At 45.8% G+C, this 15,680-nt stretch overlaps 3 protein-coding genes across 3 annotated transcripts; 2 read left to right on the top strand and 1 right to left on the bottom strand.

Annotated features, from left to right (window-relative positions):
- Positions 1 to 356: 356 nt before the first annotated feature.
- LOC124652044 (protein SRC2-like) lies at positions 357 to 1,220 on the bottom strand. Its single transcript, XM_047191069.1, has one exon. It carries the CDS (start codon positions 1,218 to 1,220, stop codon positions 357 to 359), a length of 864 nt encoding a protein of 287 aa, XP_047047025.1.
- A 5,189-nt stretch (positions 1,221 to 6,409) lies between these two features.
- Positions 6,410 to 6,913, top strand: LOC124656619 (SKP1-like protein 1). The gene has a single exon (XM_047195331.1). It carries the CDS (start codon positions 6,410 to 6,412, stop codon positions 6,911 to 6,913), a length of 504 nt encoding a protein of 167 aa, XP_047051287.1.
- A 6,004-nt stretch (positions 6,914 to 12,917) lies between these two features.
- On the top strand, positions 12,918 to 13,373 carry LOC124655455 (SKP1-like protein 1). Its single transcript, XM_047194347.1, has one exon. It carries the CDS (start codon positions 12,924 to 12,926, stop codon positions 13,371 to 13,373), a length of 450 nt encoding a protein of 149 aa, XP_047050303.1. The 5' UTR covers positions 12,918 to 12,923.
- Positions 13,374 to 15,680: the final 2,307 nt, after the last annotated feature.

The following is a 15,680-nucleotide window of genomic DNA, read 5'->3' as shown; positions in this document are numbered from 1 at the left end:
AATATATACCTGCTATTCTCGATCCGGTACCATTCTCTTTACTCATATGTATTTCGGTATCCACGTGATAATTATCATGAAATGTGATACTGTAATACCGAGAGGAGTTATTCTTTCATGGGATGTCGTTTCATCTAAATAATTATATAGGATTGCTGAACATTGTTAGTCTGCGTGTTAGGAATTTAAGGCTACTTTAACGTGGTTCCATCACCTAGACTGCAAATCCTTTCAAGTTGAAGTAATTAAGCGGCAAAAAGATTTGCACATTCAGATGATTCCAACTTTTCACTCATATTTCGTGCAGATTAATTACAAGTTCAAAATAACATCCTCCATAGTCCAAATGGCGTGAACTAAAAACTCAACCCATCATTGAAACCAGCGTCGTAGGCAGCATCGGCCTCAAAGTCACCGATCTCTTCACCGAGCATCATCCCTCCGACGGCGCCGCCGAGGAGCCCGAGGCCTAGACCCATGCCCATCCCTCCCCGATGCCTTGCTGGCGCAGCCATAGGCGGTGGCGCGTAGCCGTACGTCGCCGGTGTTGGAGCAGAATTGTACCCGTACGGTGGCGGAGACGCGTACCCACCATATGGCTGTGGTGGATACGCCATGTATGGCGCGCCGTAAGGTACGTTACTCGGTGGGTATGCCAACGGAGCCTGCGCTTGTGGCGGGTACGGGGTGACGGGCGCCCCCATGGTCTTGTTCGACACTGCCATATGATGGTCACGAGAAGGATACTTGGCACTATATTGGTCGGCAACGGACGGAGTGGCTACGTCGGCTTTGACGTCGGAGAACTTGTAGCTGAAGTAGAGGACACCGTGGGCCCGACCAGATACGGGGCGCCGCACCTGGTAGCTCATCGTCCTGGGGTCGGCACCGCCATCCGCGCTGGAGCCGGAGAGAAGATCGTTGAGAGGGACGAACACCTCGCCGACATCGCGGTGGCCGAAGAAGGGGGCCTTGGAGCGTAGCAGCACGTGCAGGGCGAGGCCGCGGGTGTCCGCGCCGGCGGGGATCGGGAGCTGGAGCATGGCGTTCCACGTGGGGTTCCGTCCGCCGTGGAAGTCGACTTGGGTGCCGTGGCTGGGCGTGCAAGGGTCGCCGCCGGAGATGGAGACGACGGCATAGACGCGCATGCGGGAGAAGAATGTCACCTTCTTAAGGTCGGTCGCCGAGATCAACGTCAGGTTGAGAATCTGGTAGGCCATGGCTGGCCGGCGAACACCGCTACGAATCAAGATGGTCGAGGAACGTAGGACTAGGAGGAAGATGAGGAGGAGGGGGGCCTCTTTCGACTGTGGCCCCTCGCCTTTGGAAAACTTGGACGATGTCACTACTTAAAGGGAAATGGATATGTGTGGCATTGTCCATGAATTCAGCGCTAATAATAGATTAGAGTAATGGAGTATGTTAGAAGTCCGTTTCGAAGAAAAAATTGTAGAAGTTGGTTTCTGTGTGGTTCAGCTTTTCTCTCGCACCTTTGTGGCTTGGTGCCTTGTTGGTGTGGTTCTCTTTGTTTCCGATGCATCAGGCTGGCCATAGTGCTAGTATCATAGCTAGTATCATACACATTGGTCCCACAAAAATGCTGATGTGGCAGTTAATTAAGGAGGAGAGAGGAGAATAGAGTAACATAGGTGGATACTGTATCATAGCGCATGTCACGAGAAAAGTTAATGTCAAATAAATCTTGTGCACACATTTGCATTGAGATTCTAAAAAGTAATAAATATAGCATAACTATGATACTACTTCATGATACTAACCACTATAGAGATAGTATCATACACAAGTACGTATCATATGCATGATACTACAACATGATACTTACCACTATGGCCAGCCTCATGCATATGGTGAATGGATGCAATTAATTGATGCATTAGACCATGTACAACGATCTTATCTTAGCATTGCTACATAAGATGCATGATTGCTGAGTTGGAAGAGAATAAAATAGTAAAAGTTATTTGACTTCTCTAGTTCTCTTAGGCTGGTGCCAACGCAGGCGCTAGGAGGGGCGCTACCGCCCGATAGCGAGGCGAGAGCGGGGCGAGACGGTAGCGTCGGGCGGTGGCGCGGGCGCCCGGCGTTAGGGCGCGGTACCGCCCGCTTATAGCCCGCGTTGGAGGCGAGAGCGGGGCGAGAGGGAGGCGATAGCGGTGCTAGTGGGGGCGGTAGGGAGGCGGTAGGGAGGCGGTAGGGAGGAGAGAGAAGTGAGAGCTGGCACTATAGCCCGTGCACTGGCACCGTGGGGTGAGAGTGAGGTGAGAGTGGGGTGAAAGTGAGAGAAAAGCTGACATGGCGAGGCTATAGTGGGGTGATGCATTGGCACCAGCCTTAGCCAAGAGGTGATATTTTATTAAGGATGATGAGACTATTCTCTTCATCGTGCACCATGGCATCTCTTAGTTTCATGCAACATGAAAGCCGTTTTCGTCTAATGCAACACCGGTGACATCATTTTGAACATGTATGGAGCAGGTATAAAAATAAAGTTACTTTCTTAATTAAACACTCGGGACATGAACAATGGTGGCATACATAACTAGTTGCTCCATGTAAAAAAATTATCGAAGCAACATGGTGAATTTTATCTCTTCAATGGAAGCTACAACTTTAGTTAGAAAAAGGAGAGGAGGGACCCCACAAATATGACACTATGTATCTCTTTCTCTCTCCAAAAAACATGTTTTTAAGGCTTAAGATCCCGCTTTCTGAAGAGGAGGCTGCCTCCTCATCCGAACCTACTTTGGACCACCAAACCTAGCTAAAGGTGTGAGGCAGCACCTCTAGAGCAGTGCATTGGGCATGCCCTCATAGCACCAAGTTGCTTCTACAGTTCTACATGGATCATGTCTTAGCCATTTGGTGTGGCCTAAATCAGACAAGTAATTTAGATCGGAGGGAGTAGTAAATTTTCTCGTACCAGTGTATCACTAAAAAGAGAAAGGTGCATTCTAAAACTCAATGTTAAATATGTACAAATTTTTTAAAAATGTTTTGTTCAAATCTTAGTCTAAACCATCAGATTCTATATATGAAACACACTAACAGCTACGGAGTCAAGTTTCGAAAATTTCATCAAGACCAAGCGAACAGTGAAGATGTAGCAAATTAGACTCACAAGTCAATAGAGTAAACATTTTAAAAATCTAACACAACATTTGAAACAATGATATCATTGCATTCCATGTGTCCCATATGAATACATGCGCATTTGTTTTTATCGTGCTAGCTAACAGTCCTACGCACAGATGTTTGCTCCTAGTCTTGGGTCATTGCGGTTGCCCAGCCATCACCTTATATGCGCCTTGGTAGGGTTTTTTTTTCTTGGTTGGAAAAAATACCGGTGTCCACCAGTATTACCGGGTTTCAAAAATAGCGGTCCAAATGTTGCCTGAGGTGGTTCAAACTATTTATAATTTCATCAATATTTGCTAAAAATATTTAAACTTGGACAAACTATAAATATACCGGTAGGTTCAATTCGGCAGTAACCGGAATAACCGGGTTACGCAGAATTTCAGAAATACTGCTTGCCACACACGAGCATAGTAGAAGATGGTCGTGCCCACAATTGTACTTTAGACTTTCGCAGTACAACTCTTCGAAACAGTGAGTGCAACAGAGCCAACCGGAGACGGTAGTTGCCACAAAACCAATCTAGGGTTCCGTCCTCCTCGTCCGCGACACCACGCCGCTGGTTTGCTCTGCCTCTAGCGGATTTGGGACCTTGGAGGTATGGCGGAGCATGGGTCCCACGCTGGCGGGAGTTTATGTTCCTTTTTAGATTGTTTTTTCTTTATTTTGATGTTGAGGCGGTGGCTACATGCCAAAGTCAGAATAAAGTCCTTCTTGTTCAATCCTAGGGCGCGGTCGGTTTTCATGTTCACGGCCAGTCTCTTCCGATCTATAATTGTCAGTGCGCTGGTCCTTTGGGGTCTTAGCACGCTGCCTTCTCGTTTGTCTACTACAACAATCTATAATACTCCGTACAACTTTGCCTGACTTCGATGATGGAGGGACGATGACGACGGTGTGCCTTCGGCTCGTGCTAGTGTCTCGTGGTCATCGCTAGGTGGTCCAAATATATATTTATAATTTTTATTATTTTTTAGGATACTTATATTGTTGATGATTATTAATAACTTGGTCGATTTTTCAAAAAAAATAAAAAGTGACAGTATGTGCATGTTTGGCTCACCAGTCACCAAGGGCTAGCAAGGCCACGGCAGCAATGTACCGACTCGATCCCATTGTCAAATCCATCGCCGATTCAGATACATTATCCAAACAATCACGGCCGCGCGCAAACTACGCAGAGTTTTTTTTTTGGAAACTGCTGGGCGTCCCCCGGGGGATCTGATTTCCCAGCCCCGGGTCGCCGGCCGTCGGATCGACTATCTTGGACGGCCAGATCTGGTTTTACCAAATGTAGCAAAAAATCACCTCCCGGCAGCAAAATAATAACCCGCTTTTGCTACATTGTAGCAAAAAACGGTTCAGTCAAGAAATCGAATAAAAAGGCTGGGCTCGCCGGAGACCTCGCCGGAGAGCTCGCCGGAGACCTCGTAGCAAAAAAAAGTATGCTATTGTAGCAGAAAAATGCTAATGTAGCAAAACCCAAATATCATCGGAAAATATTGACGAAGACCTCGCCGGAGACCCTCGCCGGAGACCTCGTAGCAAAATTTCTATATTAAAGTAGCAAAACAACAAAACAATTATAGCAAAAAAAAATAGCATCACAACATTTTTTACAAGGTCTGTGGCGAGGTCATTTCTATTGTATCAAAATAGACTTCGCCTAATACATCACCGAAAATACTTAGTAGCAAAAATATGTATACTAACATAGCAAAACCATAGAACGGTTGTAGCAAAAAAAATCTATATATGACAGCAAAATCCATGTAATGCATGTCGCAAGCCGTCGGCAGCAAGGAAGGCCACCGCGGGCAGCAACTTGGCCCGCCGTCAGCAGCAACGAGGGCCGATGTCGGCAGCAACCTGGCTCGCCCATGGTAGCACCGCCGGGTCGGTGGCGCCGTGCTTGTGCTATGTGTAGGCGCAGCGGCGGAGAAGCAGCAAGGATTCGTGGGTCCACCGGAGGAGCAGCACGGTGTGGGGGCGGCGGGGGAGCAGCATGGTCCTGGGGCACTCCGCGCGGCCCGTCCCTGCTCCAGCGCAAGGTCCTCCCCGCTCCAGCGCGTGCGCCGAGGGTAGCCATCTTGGCCTTCCCCGGGGGCGGCGGCCGGCGGGAACATGGCCGGCGGCCGCGGAGAACTTGGCCGGCGGCGTGCGCGGACCAGGTCGGCGCCGCGAGTGGGGACCTGGCGGCGGCGCGAGCGGACCTGGGCGGCGGCGCGAGCGGAACCCAGCCGGCGGCGCGAGCGGACCTGGGCGGCGGCACGTGCGGAACCAGCCGGCGGCGCGAGCGGGCCTGGGCGGCGGCGCGAGCGGAACCCAGCCGGCGGCGCGTGCGGAACTGGGCGGCGGCGCGTGCGGACCAGAGCTCCATCGATTTGGACGGGAGACGCGTGAGGATAAGATGCACCGGTGGGACCCACGATTTGGACGGGACACGCGTCGCGCAACCAAGGCGGAGGCTGGGAACGCTCCGTCCCCCGGGGGCGTTGAATCATTTTCCTTTTTTTTTTGCGAATTAAGCTACGCAGAGCTTGCATGATGAATCATAACGTGTAGAATCTCTCCGAGATCATGACCGTGTCTGACAAGAGACCGGTCTAAACTCGATCGAGTACGACCCGAGTTGGCATGTCCTTGCCTTCTCTGAGCCTTTAAATACGGCCGGGAGGCGGGAGCCATCGATTGCCCTGCACCAAATCGATCAAGCTTACGATCGAGATCTAACGTTTGGAGCGAAGATGTTGGTCCGGAGGTGGTGGTTACGCCGTTCTTCTCCGACTTCGTCGATGGGAGGCGGCATATCTTGGTCCAAGACAGCACGGGGACGTCCCCCGGTCGACGTGCCACAGCGACATGTGCCTCGCTGCTTGCAGCAGGCCTGTTCATCGACTCACAAAGCCTCGTTGGCGATGGTGCTTTTTTGGATCTTGCAATGGTGGAGGCTCGGCGTCTCTTCTTGCGTTCGTCTCGGCGGCGTTGGAATTGAACGGCGGCCGCTGGCTACTGATGGTTGCAGGAAACCCTAGGGATCGTTTTGTATTTCTCGATCTTTTAGGATTTTATCTGCAAATTCAGGATAATCATTTTATCCCGGTTTATCTTTTAGTTTCCACATGTGTTGCTTCATGTAACTTAGTGTTTGATTAATGAAATATGTGGTTACTCTCAAAAAAAAAAAACGTTTCGAGCTATTAGACGCCCTTGACCCGACCTAGCGTTTCGACGAGAGATCCAGCCAGGGACAATGGCGGCGACCACGGCGGACGAAAAGAAAGCTGACGAGGTCGTGGGCAAGATGATCACGCTGATCAGCTCCGACGGCGAGAAGTTCGAGATCGCGCAGGAGGCAGCGGCCATGTCCCAGACCGTCAACCACATGATCGAGGACAACTGCGTCGACGACAAGGGCGTCAAGCTCCCCAACGTCACCTCCGGCATACTCTCCAAGGTCATCGAGTACTGTAACAAGCACGTCGCCGCCTCCGGCGATATCGCCAGCGAGCAGGACCCCAAGACCTTTGACGTCGCCTTCATCATCGAATTGGATCAGGCCACTCTGTACGACATCATCCTCGCCGCCAACTTTCTGGAGATCAAGGGCCTCCTCGACCTCAGCTGCCAGAGGGTGGCTGACATGATCAAGGGCAAGTCACCAGAGGAAATCCGCCAGACGTTCAACATCAAGAATGACTTCACGCCGGAGGAGGAGGCAGAGATCCGCAGGGAGAACCAGTGGGCATTTGAGTAGATCGATCACCTAGCTGGGGCACCACTTTGCTCTTTATATATAAGTAGCTACTTAAATTGTATACTATTTCATCGCTGTTCTTGTTTAATTACTTATAAGATAGGCTAGTTTATTTTGTTGTTCGAAACCTTGAAAACTTGTAAGCTTGATGGATACATGTTTCGCCGGTTTCCTTTTTCAATTTTTCAATGTGTTTCTCCAGCCGTAGCTTGAAGCAATTCATGCATGAATTGCAATATCGGTGGGAGAGTACGAAAGGTTGTGATGCAGAAACTTAAATTTAAAATACTTATACAAAAGACTTCATGATCATTTGAGGAAAAATATTTTAATTAAAATATCTGTGGAAGACTAAGATAACTCCGAAATCAAAATCTAGCTTTGGTTAATTAGACATAATGCCATGGCAACTAAGGATAGTATATGCAAAAAAAAAAAAAAGGTTGGCCACGAATGTTAAATCCATCATCATCTATTTTTAAGTGTCCGACGGCAACATATATGTGAAGTGTGGTGAGTAAAACTATAGGGGCGCCAAATAGACCAATATTTTAGTTGAATTGTTAGAATCTTTTCTTGTGAAAGCAAGCCGCTTTGCGTCGGGCCTTATAAAAATTGAGGAATAAAGCTTGCTTAAACTTGTTAAATCTCCAGCTGAAATCATAGCTTGGTGGTGGATGATCAGGAAGCTTAAGGGTTGAGTAGATGAATAGTCGGGCTTCACCCGGCCATCTAAATTTCGTTTTTTGCACAAGGTGGGCAGCGTGGTAATGTCAGGGGCGTTTCTGTTTACAACATCATTGTATCGTATGTTCAACATCAAGAACGAGTTCACGTCGGAGTAGCAGGCAGAGATCCGCAAGGAGAACCAATGAGCATTCAAGTAGATCGATCACCTACGGCACTTCTTTGGTCTTTACATATATAGCTGCTTAAAATATTTACTATTTCATCGCTTTTCTTGTTTGATTAATTACGAGTTAGGCTAGTTTATTTTGTCGCTTGATCAGGTTTATGGATACATGTTTCGCCAATTTTCTTGTTCAATTTTTCTCTGTGTTTCTCGAGTCGTAGCTTCAAGCAATTCATGCATGAATTGCAATTGGTGGGAGAGTACCAAAGGTTGTGATGCAGAAACTTATAATTCAAAATATTTATATAAAAGACTTCATGATCATTTGAGAAAGAAAATTTTAAAATACCCATGGAAGATTAAGATAACTCCGAAAATCAAAATCAAGGTTTAGGTTATTAGACATAGTGCCAGGCAATGAATGATAATATGCAAAAAAAAAGGTTGGCAGGGAATTTTAAATCCATGGTTCTGTGATGATTTTGAAACAATTCATCATCTACTTTTTAGTGTTCATTGGCAAAATATATGTGGAGTGTGGTCAGTAAAACTATAGGGTAGACCAATATTTTAGTTGGATTGTTAGTTTCTTTTCCAGGGAAAACAAACAACTTTGTGTTGCGCTTTATGAAGATTGAGGAATAAAGCTTGCTTAAACTTATTAAATCTCCAGCTGAAATCATAGCTTGGTGGTGGACGCTGAGGAAGCTTAAGGACTTATGTGCTTAGGGCTGAACTTGGAGCTATGATGTTTCGTTTTACATCTTATCATGCATAGAGCCAAGCCAAGCTTAAAGGAAGGAATGCAATATGATCGCTCAAGGTTTGTTGGGAACGATGGGGACTTCCATCGGTTGCGTGTTAACTTATATAGGCCATCAACAGCAGAGCTAGATACATGGAAGGTTACAACAAATAGAGGAAAACACGGGATTGATCTTGATCTTATAAACCGATCATATCAATGACAGAATAGTTTGAACTACCGTCCACCTCTATCTGTACTTCTGTCTAGGTTCATCTGAACTTCTATATCGTGAACACTAGATACTCTAACATCCCTCCTCAATCACAACCTTCTTGAGGTTGAGATTGTACTTGAACTCTTCAAACTGGTGAACTGGTAAGGCCTTGGTGAAGCAATCTGCCACCTGATCTTTGGATGGAATAAACCTGATTTCCGGTTGTTTGCTTGCTACTCTTTCTCTTACAAAATGAAAATCAATTTCAATATGTTTTGTCCTAGCATGAAATATAGGATTAGCAGAAAGATATGTTGCACCCATATTATCACACCACAAGCATGAAGTTTCATATCTTCGGACTCCAAGTTCTTTCAGTAGAGACTCAATCCATATAACTTCTGCTGTGGCATTTGCTAGAGATTTATACTCAGCTTCTGTACTTGATCTTGACACTGTTGCCTGTTTTCTAGCACTCCAAGAAATCAGATTAGGTCCAAAATATACAAGCAAAACCTCCTGTAGATCTTCTGTCATCTACACAGCACTGCCCAATCTCGCATTTGAGAAGGCACTTACCAATGTAGAAGAAGATCTTCTAAAGGTTAGCCCAAGACTCACTAACAAGGTATTAACTTGTCAATGCCTACGAATTGTAGACTAGGGTTTAGTTGGAAGTAGAGGGCAAGTAGATCTCGAAGGTTCAGCCGGAAAAGTACTCGACTATTAGAAAACTAGGGTTGTGTTGTCAATGAAATCGATCCCTTTCTCGTCCCTCGACTCTCCCTTATATAGGAGGCGGAGCCGAGGGTTTCGTGGTGTACAAGTTTACAAAGTTCGGGAGACTCTTTGAGTTCGTCCCGTAATAGTTACATGTCGAATATTCCTAATACAACTATCTTTCCAAGCTATCTCTTAATTGGGCTTCCGGGCTTCATAAACTTCGGGTCGTGGGCCTTCAGTAAACCCCGGGTACTATCTTCGGCAGGCCCATTGGGGATGCCTATGTCACTCACTGTACCACTGACATATCTCAATATTCTCTTTACAGCTGTCCAGTGTACAGTAGTGGGAGCATGAAGAAACTGGCATACCTTGTTGATAGAAAACGCTATATCTGGTCTAGTAAGAGTCAAGTACTGCAATGCTCCTATACCTTGTACTATCTTATGGTCCTAGAAGTTCTCCTTCAGTGACAGAAAGCTTCTGTGATGCTTACAGTGGAGTGGAAAGTGTCTTGCACCCTTTTAATCCAACTCTGTTGAGCAAATCTCAAGCATATTTCTCTTGGGTTAATATAATTCCTTGATTAAATTTCTTTACCTTAGTTCCCAAGAAGAAGTGAAGGTCACCAAGATCCTTTAGTGCAAACACCTGAACCAAGATCTTGAAGGAGTGCAGTGATTGCTTTGTTGGAGGAGCTAGTAACAATAATATCATCAACATATACTAGTACAAAAAATGATGATACCTGACTTATTGTATATAAAGAGTGACGTGTCTGCCTTTGAGGCCAGAAAACCAATTTCGATGGTTAGAGCTTGTGTTCATTCTCATGACAAGCTCTAGCTCATCGGAAACGGATTCCGGATGCATCGCATGTTGCATGTGCGAGGGTGATGATTTTCCCGATATAACATATTGAGAGGTTACACCTCTATGACCATGAGAAAATCATCATCCACTCTTTTCCATGTTTTCACCTTGTGTAGAGGTAGCTCTTGTCGCCCTCTTTCCGGTAAAATTGGTTTCATCTCAATCGGAGTTTCCTAGCTCGAGATATTGCCGTTTCCGTATCGCAGTTTAGAGAAAAAAAAGGAAAGGGCGGTAGTACCGGCCAGGTACCGGTTTGGTCTCTGTGAGACGTTGGATCCGGTCCGGTATTGGGCCGGTACCGACCCGGTAGTACCGCTCGAGCTGTAGTACCGCTTTCACAAGCGGTAGTACCGCTTTGGGTCGTTTTTGACCGTTTTCTGCACAGTTTGCGCGCGAGCGGTGGTACCGCTTTGACAAGCGGTAGTACCGCTCGGGCGCGAATCTGACCGTTTTTCCAGCCCAACAGCTATATTTTGGAGCCCCTATATATACCCCTCTTCCACCTCCGACCCAACCACTTCTTCCCCTCCATTCTCTCTCCTCCATTGTTGACCTTGAAGTGTTTCTTCCTCCTCTTGATCCCTCCACTATTTCTTGCTATTTTTGGGGGAAAGGAGAGAGGAGATCTAGATCTAGAGCTTCACCAAGCTGAATCTCTCCAAGTGAGGGGATCTTGCTAGATCTAGATCTTGGAGTTATTTGGTGTTTCTCCACATATTTTGTTCTTCATCTCCTATTCCCCCAATATTTTTTGTAGCTTTGTTGGAATTTGGGAGAGGAGAACTTGGGCATCTTAGTGGTGTTCTTAGCCATTGCATTAGGTGCATCGGTTTGGGTTCTCTCCGGGGTTTCGTCTCGTAGAGGGTGTGTTGACCTTAGTGGTGTTGTTGCCTTCGTGACCTTGTTACCTTTGTGGTGTTGTAGCCTTTGTGGCCTTGTCGTCTTTGTGGCGTGGTAGCCTTTGTAGCGTTGTTGCCTTTGTAGAGTGTGTTAGCCTTTGTGGTTTTGGAGTCGGTTGTGGCGCGTTGGTGTCTTGGTGGCCTTGTTGCCGGTGTGGTGTGTTGTAGCCTCTTGTGGCCTTGTACTTGAGAGCCTCCGTGTTGTGGAGTTGCCTCAAGCTTGATACTTGGGTGTTTGCCCAAGCTTGTACGGGTTCGGTGACCACCCTCAAGGGTCCCTTAGTGGATCGAGGCTTTCCCCCTTGGAGGAAAGGCTCGAGGAGAATACGGTGGCCCTAGTGGCTCATTGGAGTGCCTCGTGCCTCCACACCGCTCCAACGGAGACGTAGCACCCTTGGGTTTGAACTTCGGGATACATCGTCGTCTCCTCGTGCACCGGTTACTTCTCAACCCAAGCTCCTTTACATATGCGCTTTACATTGTGATATCTATCATGCTTGATGCTATACCTAGCTTGTTATCACCTTGTTGCTCATCATGCTAGCATAGGTTGTTGGTGCTCTTAGGCAAACCCTTAGTTGATAGGCTTTGAGCTAAACTATTAAACACTTAGCAGTTTTATTCCGCCTAGTTTAGCTCTCAAGTAGAAGTTTTTATACACCGCCTATTCAACCCCCCCTCCCTCTAGGCGACGTCCTAGTACATTCAGCCACGCCGCTGGTTTGCTCCACCTCCAGCGGATTTGGGGCCTTGAGGTATGGTGGACCACGGGTCCCATGCTAGCGGGGAATTTATGTTCCTTTTTAGATTGTTTTTTACTTGTCTTTATTTGGATGTTGAGGCGGCGGCTACATACCGAAGTCAGAATAAAGTCCTTCTTGTTCAATCCTAGGGCGCGGTCGGTTTTCGTGTTCACGGCAGTCTCTTCCGATCTATGCTTGTCATCATTGGCGATGGTTGCTGCTCTGGTGCGCTAGTCCTTTGGGGTGTTAGCATGATGCCTTCTCGTTTGTCTACTACAACAATCTATAATACAACTTTGCTTTTTTTGCTTGACTTCGATGATGGAGGGACGATGACGATGACGACGCGCCTTCAGCTAATGCTAGTGTATGTAGTCATTGCTAGGTGGTCTAAGTATTTATTTCTAATTTTATTATTTTTTAGAATATTTATATTGTTGATGATTATAAGTAGTTTGGTCGAATTTTCAAAAAGAGAAAGAGTCAGTGCGTGCATGTTTGGCTCACCAGTCACCAAGGGCTAGCAAGGCCTCACGGCAGCAATGTACCGACTCGATCCCATTGTCAAATCCATCGCCGATTCAGATACATTATCCAAACAATCACGGCAGCAAACTACGCAGAGCTTGCATGATGAATCATAAGTTCATAACGTGTAGAATCTCTCCGAGATCATGACCGTGTCTGACAAAAGACCGATCCAAACTCGATCGAGTACCCCGACCAGACCCGAGTTGGCCTCTCCTTGCCTTCTCTGAGCCTTTAAATACGGCCGGGAACCATCGATTGCCCTGCACCAAATCGATCAAGCATACGATCCAGATCTAACGTTTCGAGCTATTACCTATTAGACACCCTAGAGCCTAGACCCGACCTAGCGTTTCGACGAGAGATCAGCCTGGGACAATGGCGGCGACCACGGCGGAGGAAAATAAAGCTGACGAGGTCGTGGGCAAGATGATCACGCTGATCAGCTCCGACGGCGAGAAGTTCGAGATCGCGCAGGAGGCAGCGGCCATGTCCCAGACCGTCAACCACATGATCGAGGACAACTGCGTCGACGACAAGGGCGTCAAGCTCCCCAACGTCACCTCCGGCATACTCGCCAAGGTCATCGAGTACTGTAACAAGCACGTCGCCGCCTCCGGCGATAGCGCCAGCGAGCAGGACCTCAAGACCTTTGACGTCGCCTTCATCAAATTGGATCAGGCCACTCTGTACGACATCATCCTCGCCGCCAACTTTCTGGAGATCAAGGGCCTCCTCGACCTCAGCTGCCAGAGGGTGGCTGACATGATCAAGGGCAAGTCACCAGAGGAAATCCGCCAGACGTTCAACATCAAGAATGACTTCACGCCGGAGGAGGAGGCAGAGATCCGCAGGGAGAACCAGTGGGCATTTGAGTAGATCGATCACCTAGCTGGGGCACCACTTTGCTCTTTATATATAAGTAGCTACTTAAATTGTATACTATTTCATCGCTTTTCTTGTTTAATTACTTATAAGATAGGCTAGTTTATTTTGTTGTTTGAAACCTTGAAAACTTGTAAGCTTGATGGATACATGTTTCGCCGGTTTCCTTTTTCAATTTTTCAATGTGTTTCTCCAGCCGTAGCTTGAAGCAATTCATGCATGAATTGCAATATCGGTGGGAGAGTACGAAAGGTTGTGATGCAGAAACTTAAATTTAAAATCTTTATACAAAAGACTTCATGATCATTTGAGGAAAAATATTTTAATTAAAATATCTGTGGAAGACTAAGATAACTCCGAAATCAAAATCTAGCTTCGGTTAGTTAGACATAATGCCATGGCAACGAAGGATAGTATATGCAAAAAAAAAGGTTGGCCACGAATGTTAAATCCACGGTTCTAAGATGATTTTGAAACAATTCATCATCTATTTTTAAGTGTCCGACGGCAACATATATGTGAAGTGTGGTGAGTAAAACTATAGGGGCGCCAAATAGACCAATATTTTAGTTGAATTGTTAGAATCTTTTCTTGTGAAAGCAAGCCGCTTTGTGTCGGGCCTTATAAAAATTGAGGAATAAAGCTTGCTTAAACTTGTTAAATCTCCAGCTGAAATCATAGCTTGGTGGTGGATGATCAGGAAGCTTAAGGGTTGAGTAGATGAATAGTCGGGCTTCACCCGGCCATCTAAATTTCGTTTTTTGCACAAGGTGGGCAGCGTGGTAATGTCAGGGGCGTTTCTGTTTACAACATCATTGTATCGTATGTTCAACATCAAGAACGAGTTCACGTCGGACTAGCAGGCGGAGATCCGCAAGGAGAACCAATGGGCATTCAAGTAGATCGATCACCTACGGCACTTCTTTGGTCTTTACATATATAGCTGCTTAAAATATTAACTATTTCATTGCTTTTCTTGTTTAATTAATTACGAGTTAGGCTAGTTTATTTTGTCGCTTGATAAGGTTTATGGATACATGTTTCGCCAATTTTCTTTTTCAATTTTTTTCTGTGTTTCTCCAGTCGTAGCTTCAAGCAATTCATGCATGAATTGCAATTGGTGGGAGAGTACCAAAGGTTGTGATGCAGAATCTTATAATTTAAAATATTTATATAAAAGACTTCATGATCATTTGAAAAAGAAAATTTTAAAATACCCATGGAAGACTAAGGTAACTCCGAAAATCAAAATCAAGGTTTGGTTAATTAGACATAGTGCCAGGCAATGAATGATAATATGCAAAAAAAAAAGTTGGCAGGGAAAGAAACTCGTCTTATAATTTTGGAAAATCTCTCAGGCTAGACGACGGCGACAATAATGAGAAGATAGAACTAATCTAGGAGTATTCTAGTTCCATACACTATCTGTTATTGTGTACAATATTATATTACTCAGATAGTTGTGGTTGTACCCTTAAGTTTTTCTCAAATATTTCACCACTTGTTTTGTGAGTACAGATATACGCAGAAAAACACACTTTCATGTTCTAGTATGTCTGCTGCATGGGCATGGTGATTCAGAAAAGAACAGTTGAAAATGTGAAAAGGTTCAGCGGATAATATCGGAAAATATTCTTAATGACTAGTTGACTACACACCAGCATATAATTGGATACAAAAAGTTGTCCTCAAGAATTTAATGTATGTGAGTTAAATATTGATGTAGCCCTTCCGTCTCTCCTGCCAATAATCCAAGTTATTCAGTGTGTAGATATGGCAGGACTACTTAGAACTTGATATAGCGGGACTACTTAGAAACTTGTAACTCTCAGAAACACCACAGTATATATATTGTTATGTCTAGAGCTGCCTCCATGAAGAACAGGCTCTCGCGTTCAGCAAGCTCCTTGGCATCCTCAGTCAGGACAGCCAGAGTGTGCCAAGATCTGGTTTATTCCCAATTAGTATTATATAAGGGTGTTCTCGTCAGCATGGCCTCGGAGTTCCTCGAGCCACCTTGCCATATGATCAAAGGACTGGCGCTTTGTCATGTCATACTATGCATAAGCTCCTACTGCACCTCTGTAGTACGGACTTGTTGATGCTCGGTATCTGTAACCACATTCAGTGCAAGTCTTATTAGGTATTGAAAATGAAGAGTTATATAGACGAAGCAAGTTGGGTTAGGCTATTATCACTATTACAATTCACTTACAACAATCATAACAACAAGAATACATTAAGTTGCAAATCTAACAAAATATTTATGAAAAAACAGCTAGATGATGATACTTAATCCTT

This window comes from Lolium rigidum, chromosome 5 (genome assembly GCF_022539505.1).
Source record: "Lolium rigidum isolate FL_2022 chromosome 5, APGP_CSIRO_Lrig_0.1, whole genome shotgun sequence".
NCBI lineage: Eukaryota > Viridiplantae > Streptophyta > Magnoliopsida > Poales > Poaceae > Lolium > Lolium rigidum.
This window is presented reverse-complemented; position numbering and strand designations above follow the sequence as displayed.